Source organism: Sinocyclocheilus anshuiensis, unplaced genomic scaffold (assembly GCF_001515605.1).
Source record: "Sinocyclocheilus anshuiensis isolate Anshui unplaced genomic scaffold, SAMN03320099.WGS_v1.1 scaffold562, whole genome shotgun sequence".
Lineage (NCBI taxonomy): Eukaryota > Metazoa > Chordata > Actinopteri > Cypriniformes > Cyprinidae > Sinocyclocheilus > Sinocyclocheilus anshuiensis.
This window is the reverse complement of record NW_015544158.1, coordinates 578,896-586,049: the sequence shown is the minus strand read 5'-3', so window position 1 is coordinate 586,049 and position 7,154 is coordinate 578,896. Positions and strand designations below refer to the sequence as shown.

General features: G+C 35.7%; 1 protein-coding gene across 1 annotated transcript in view; it reads left to right on the top strand.

Moving 5' to 3' along the window:
- The first annotated feature begins 785 nt into the window (after nucleotides 1-785).
- LOC107695451 (mediator of RNA polymerase II transcription subunit 14-like) overlaps nucleotides 786-7,154 on the top strand; it is a 14,863-nt gene continuing 8,494 nt past the window's right edge. The window contains exons 1-14 of the mRNA XM_016495353.1: nucleotides 786-1,173; nucleotides 1,772-1,798; nucleotides 2,280-2,385; nucleotides 2,467-2,640; nucleotides 2,723-2,852; nucleotides 2,996-3,124; nucleotides 4,297-4,404; nucleotides 4,703-4,835; nucleotides 4,915-5,065; nucleotides 5,555-5,666; nucleotides 6,051-6,176; nucleotides 6,258-6,336; nucleotides 6,411-6,570; nucleotides 6,661-6,855. Of these exons, the coding sequence (XP_016350839.1) occupies nucleotides 1,004-1,173; nucleotides 1,772-1,798; nucleotides 2,280-2,385; nucleotides 2,467-2,640; nucleotides 2,723-2,852; nucleotides 2,996-3,124; nucleotides 4,297-4,404; nucleotides 4,703-4,835; nucleotides 4,915-5,065; nucleotides 5,555-5,666; nucleotides 6,051-6,176; nucleotides 6,258-6,336; nucleotides 6,411-6,570; nucleotides 6,661-6,855 (1,800 nt within the window). The 5' untranslated portion in view covers nucleotides 786-1,003. The remainder of the gene's footprint in view (nucleotides 1,174-1,771; nucleotides 1,799-2,279; nucleotides 2,386-2,466; nucleotides 2,641-2,722; nucleotides 2,853-2,995; nucleotides 3,125-4,296; nucleotides 4,405-4,702; nucleotides 4,836-4,914; nucleotides 5,066-5,554; nucleotides 5,667-6,050; nucleotides 6,177-6,257; nucleotides 6,337-6,410; nucleotides 6,571-6,660; nucleotides 6,856-7,154) is intronic.

Genomic DNA, 7,154 nt, shown 5'->3' with positions numbered 1-7,154 from the left:
CCAACCCTATTAGAGATATTATTATATTAAATTACCTATGATATAATAATTTAATAAACAGTTAGTCATATATTTATTATATATTTTTTTAATTATTTATTTATTAATGAATTGCACCAATATTTATCACTTGGTTTCACTTTTGACTACAGTAACCAACCAATACTGATTAGATGTATTGATTAGATCTATAAATAAAACTGCATGCAAAAATAACTCAAACATAACATTTAAAACATTTGAATAAATGTGGTTTTGGAATAACATTATTATTTTGGTAAAGTATTTCATCAAAGACTATAGAATATTTAAAGGGACTTTGATTTCATCCATAATTTTTCGTTCTCTCTCGATATGATATTTAGTTTTCAGAAGTCCTGTTAAGAATGAAAAAAAACAAAACCCGAATAGCACTAAAGTTGTTTGAGAAAAATAATTAGCATACATTTCGTAACATTAACTAGTTTTATTTTGTCATCCTTGATGTATTAAAAAATACAAATACATTCCAAACCGGATATTCTTTCGGGCCGTGTACCTTGGCAAAATAAAGGTCCCCTAAGCTTTCCCTACTCAGCAGCTACTGTTGCATAAAATGTTATTTGACTCCTCATAGACACAAAACGTATTTTGAAAAATTAAGTTAGTCTTCCGTTTTTATGTACTGTGAAAGAAATATAACGAAAATAAAACAAATCTAATCTTTTTAAAATCACATTTTTGGCTTTTAGACCTTTATTTTAAATAATTTATCCAGCGCCATTTAGGGAAAGAAGAGGTTTGTTTCCTGCTTCAGCTCCAGTGGGTGATGGCGGGGCTCCATCTCTCCACATCTTAACATGTTACAGACTCATTTCTTCTTTTCTCCATGGGTTGAAATCGTTTCCGCCACCTATAAACATTAGGACGAACGTGTAATAATATTCTTTCGAACTAGTTTGCGGTAAACGCGAGTGGAAAGGGTCGGATCCGTGGCCGTTCATCGCTACCGTTGTATTTTAAAATGGCTCCAGTTCAAATCGGTTCGGACGGGCAGCTGGTCCCCGCCGGGGGTCCGACCTCAGCCCCTCAGCCTCCGCCGGGAGCCCCGGCCACTCAAGGAGTCCGGCTGAGCCTCCTGATCGAGTTTCTGCTGCAGCGAACCTACCATGAGATCACTCTCCTGGCTGAACTGTGAGTTCATCAGAGATCAGACCTGTTCTGGTTGTGTTGAATGGTCATTGGGCAGGCATGTTTAAATAAAGTTAGATGTAGTTTAGCAGTGGCCCTTATGCTTCCTTGAGAAATGTTTTGCTTTGCAGATCATGTCAGCTCATGTATAAATCTTGATTTTTAAGTTGGTAGAGATTATATTGGGGTGTATAAATTATGTGGGGATGTTGCTGCAACTCTTGCTGACCCATGTATGACTTCTTACCTGGCTATGTTTATTTGGTTATCCACATCAAATTTGTCTTGGCAAAGTAATATTTTAACATGAAGCTAGTTTATTTGAATGGGGCTTCAGTGGTGACTCTCCGTTTATAACAGCCTAGGTGAATTTATGGTGGATATGGCGGGTGACGGGTTAAGTTTTATCTATGGAACAAGTCTATTGATATCAAGTATATTGTAATTGCTATAATTAGAGCATATATGGAGAAACATATTTTCTTGTTCTGTGGCCTTTATGAATCTTTATTTTACTTCTTCCAAGTTGTCTAGATGTAAAATGTTTTGTGCTGTCATTTGATATTGATATTATTTAATCTTACCTTTATGATTTTTACAGACTTCCTCGAAAAACAGACATGGAAAGGTAAGAAACTGCCATGGAGTTTCCACTTAGATTCTCAAAAACATGAATGCAATTTGGTTACACCAGGGGTTTTCAAATGACGGCCCCAAGGCAGTGCCAGGGGTTCACGGAAAAGTTTAGAGAAAAAAAGGTAAAAAGAAATGTTTACTAATTTATTTACTTAGATTAAAATAAGGAAGTAAATGACTGGATGTATGAATAAATAAATAATAATAAAGTACACTACTATAATGAACAGAAAAAAAAACAATTGCAATAATGTTATTTATTTTCCAAATAATATTTTAGACATATTGATAACATAAATTTTTTACAATACAAATTAGGTCTTTATACACACAACTGTATATATGCCTTTTTTAAATTTTAAGATGGGGGTCCCTCACATGATTTGAGGGTCCTTGGCTTCTAAAAGATAGAAAACCCCTGAGTTACATTATGCTTGCATATGAATGTAACTGACTTAAACCATATCTTACAGGAAAATTGAAATCGTTCAGTTTGCCAGTCGGACACGGCAGCTCTTTGTACGTCTGCTTGCTCTTGTGAAATGGGCAAGTAATGCTGGGAAGGTGGAGAAATGTGCGGTACGTGATTTATTTTGCGCTTCCAATCGGAGTTATTTTCGTTCTTGTTGTTGTAGTCCTCATTCTTAGCTCTGTTTGCAGATGATCTCATCATTTCTGGATCAACAAGCCTATTTATTTGTTGACACGGCTGACCGACTGGCATCACTGGCCAGGGACGCTTTGGTGCATGCACGTTTGCCTAGTTTTGCCATCCCTTTCGCCATTGATGTACTGACCACAGGGTCTTACCCACGTCTGCCCACATGTATCCGAGTGAGTAGTCAAACACAGTGTTCAAGAGCTTAAAGTGGATATTATAAATGGGAAATAAACAGCAATGGTGTTATTTTTTCAGGACAAAATTATTCCTCCCGACCCTATAACCAAAGCAGAGAAGCAGACCACGCTAAATCAGCTGAATCAAATCTTGCGACACAGACTAGTCACCACTGACTTGCCCCCACAACTGGCAAACTTAACTGTGGGTAAGTTACAAGCTCCACATATCTACTGGGGATTTTGCCCTGGAATAAGTATGTTTCCAAACATTTTTCTGCTATATTTTCGGTGTGTTTTATTCTGATTATAAATGATCTTACTTGTTTCTATGATCTCTTTGCCTGTGAAGCCAATGGGCGAGTAAAATTTCGAGTTGAGGGGGAATTTGAAGCCACACTGACAGTGATGGGGGATGATCCTGATATCCCTTGGAGACTTCTTAAACTAGAGATTCTAGTTGAAGACAAGGAAACTGGAGGTAAGATGTACTCAGTGTGTAATAATAAGACCCCTGTGCATGTACCCTTGTTTTCCTTATCTTTTATTTAAATATGTATAAAATAAATAAATATATATTTTTTATATATTTATATATTTTTTATTTATTTACTCTACCGTTCAAAAGTTTGGGGGTGGTAAGATTTTTTCAAATGTTTTTAAAAAGACTCTCTCTTATACTCACCAAGGCTGTTTATTTGATCAAAAATAGAGTAAAAACTGTAATGTTGTGAAATATTATTACAATTTAAAATATCTGATTTGTATTTTAATATATGTTAAAATGTAATTTATTTCTTGGATGGAAAAAAAACATTGTAAATTGTAAAATTTTAGCAGCCAAATACTCCAGTCTTCAGTGTCACATGATCCATCAGAAATCATTCTAATATGCTGATTTGGTGCTTAGGAACTACTTATTATTATCAACAGTTTTCCTGTGTAATATTGCTGTGGAAAACATGATACATTTGTTCTGGCTGCTTTGATGAATAGAAAGAAAGAACAGCATTTATTTGAAACTGGGGCTGCACAATTAATCGAATTTGCAATTACAATTACGGATGCCACAATTACGTAATTGTTCAAAGTGGCAATTAATTGTTCAAAGTCCACTTATGTTATTCTGCATGCTTAAGATGTTTTTCTTTCTTTCTACAGGTTATCTTTAGGGTTTTTCCATTGTTTCATTTTAGTTTTAGTATAACATAATACCATTCATATTTTGACTTTTTTTTTATTTAAAGAAGAAACTAATTCAATGTTTAGTTGACATTTGAGGCGTAATACTATAGAAAAGCAATAAAAGTTGTTCAGTTTGAGTGTTTTCAGCTTGTTTATTTTCATATAAAAATACGGCATGCAGTTGCTTCAAACAATGGTATTAACATCATTCAGTGTAAATTGTGATAATCGTAATTAATAATCGCAATTACAATTGCAAGGGAATAATCGACAATGATTATGATTTTTGTCATAATCATGCCGCCCTATTTGAAGCAAATCTTTTGTAACAATGTAAAAGTCTTTACTGTCACTTTTGATCAATTTAAGGCATCCTTTTAGTTTATAATTATAAAAATGTATTAATAGTTATTAATTAATAGATGTTTTAAAGTACTACTAATAAGTATTAATATATGATTTATTTAGATGGACGGGCATTGGTACACAGCATGCAGGTGAATTATATCCACGAGTTGGTGCAGTCTCGACTGTTTGGAGATGACAAGCCTCTTCAGGACATGTACAACTGCCTCCGTATCCTTTCAGATCAAGACTAAGATTGGTTTCTGTGATTTAGTAGAACGTTTGATTGGTTGCTCAATTAACAGCCCATGCTTGGGGTTAAAACCATAGCTTTTGTTTAACTAGCCCAGATATTTTGCAATACACTACTAGTCAGTTTAGACACATCTACTCATTTTTATAATCAGTATTTTCCAGAATACTTTTGGAATAATAGTCAAGTCAGCAAAACTATTAAATGGAAGTTTAGTTAAAAAAAAGTGACAAAAAGCAAACAAATCGAAATTGTTTCCTTAATGAATGGTATTAGACTCATTTTGCCTATCACTGCAGCTGGAGGTGTTGCACTCTCAAACTCTGATGTTGATCAGAGAACGGTGGGGTGATCTAGTGCAGGTGGAGCGCTACGTCCCTGCCAAGTGCTTCACGTTGTCTGTCTGGAAGTAGGTTTGAAAATTTGCTACAGAGATTTAATTGAATTTTTCTCTTTTGGTTTTGCATCTCATGATTTTTGCCTTGCAGTCAACAGGTCCTGGGTAGAAAGACTGGCACAGCATCTGTGCACAAGGTCACCATCAGAATTGATAAGACAGATGGATCCAAGCCATTACAGATCTCCCATGAGCCTCCACTCCCTGCCTGCGATTCCAGATTAATGGAAAGAGCCATGAAGGTGAGTATCATTGGTTAAAATAATCTCTTTTGTTGATAGTAGCATTGATAGCTCCATAACGACGATCATTGTATGGGCTTTTCTTAGATTATATATGCTGCCATTCAAAAGTTTGGGGTCTGTGGGAAATTAATACTATTAATTTATTCAACAAGGATACATTAATTTGATCAAAAGTGATAGTAAAGACATTTGTAATGTTAGGTTTTTGTTAGAACTTTTTATTCTTATAGGAATCCTTTATTAAGCAGTACAACTGTATCAACATTGATAATAATAAGAAATGTTTCTTGAGCACTGAATCAGCATATTAGAATGATTTCTGATTGATCATGTGACACATAAGTTTGGAATAACGGCTTCTCACATAAGTGAAGCTTTTTTCAAAAACATAACATTTTTTTTACCAACCCCAAACTTTTGAATGGTTCTGTATAATAACTGTAATGAGGATAAAAGCTTATGTTTGTTTGTGGGCTGTTCTTTCAGATTGATCATCTCTCGGTTGAAAAGCTTTTGATCGATAGTGTACATGCCCGCTCGAATCAGAAACTGCAAGAACTCAAAGCCATCCTAAAAAGTAGTAACCCTAGTGATAACTGTGAGTATTTTACACCACAAAGATCTTCACCATGATTGTGCTTGCTGCGTTTATTAATTTTTTTTCAAAGATGGAATATAATGTTTTGCCTACTGCTTGGTTACTAAATTGATTTACAACAAATAAGGAAAAAATTACGAGAGGCTGTGTTATATTGTATAGGGAAGCAAATCTCAAAATGATCTATTTTCATGCTGTTATTATTGATATTGTAAATAAAATAATATTGTGCGCATTTAAAATGATAATTTATTTTATATTTTATTTTTGAATGTTCTTTATCTTCATTTTGTATCGTTCTTCAACTAGAAAACATCAAAAATCTAAATCAATTGTTTATTTTATATGCATTAAAAGGATTCATTTTGTGTGTTTATTTTTCAGCCTTCATAGAGACTGCACTGCCCACACTAGTCATACCAATACTGGAGCCCTGTGGCCGATCTGAGTGCCTCCACATATTTGTCGATTTGCATTCGGGAATGTTTCAGCCAATGCTTTATGGAGTCGGTTAGTCACATATCCATTGGATACACATCAGATCATTTGAACAAATCAACTGCTTAACTTGCCTTGCTTGTTTCTTTCCAGATCAGTCAATGTTGGACGATGTTGAGAAGAATATTAACGATGACATGAAGCGCATCGTCACATGGTTACAACAGCTAAAGTAAGCAGTCAAGCTACCTGTTCTTGGTGTGTTTCAAGTTGTGACAGTGGCTGATGTTGTTATGTTTTTAACAGATTCTGGTTGGGCGAGCAGAGATGTCGACAGTCTGTGAAACATCTTCCCACACTGTGCACAGACACTCTCCACCTATCTAACTTAACCACGCATCCTGTGGGCAACCTGTCAAAACATCGCCTCTTCATCAAACTCACCCGCCTCCCACAATACTATATTGTAAATACTTTAATATTTAATGTATTTATCTCACACATAAAGGCTTTTGTGTCAACTTGAAACATTTCATTAAATCTCGACTTTCCTCAGGTGGTCGAGATGTTTGATGTGTCCAACAATCCAACAGAGCTCTTGTATAAGTACTACTTCCTGTCTGTGAGTCAGATTGAGAGTGAGGATGCACTGCCTTCTGCTCAGCTGCTGCAGCAGTTTAAGCCCAACCTGGAGGAGCTTGTGCAGGACATTTCATCTGGACGAATGGCTCGTCCTGGGGCCAAGAGGAAGGTGGGATACTCAACGGAATATACTGAGCTGTGTTTTCAACATTATTGTTAAACGGTATACTCTGTAGTACCTAAAAATATTTCTTAGCTTTTTCTTCACAAATATTCAGATGTGTGCAGCGCATACGGAGGACGAGGACTGTTTCCTGAGAGAGTAGCCTACAATGCCGGTGTTCCGATGAATTCAGTTCCCCAGTTTCCCCTTCAGTGCGCATGCTGACCCTATACAGCCTATGATGCTGACAAATAATGCCGACTCACAGCCTGTAAGTACGTTTTCATATTTAAAGGATTTGCCAC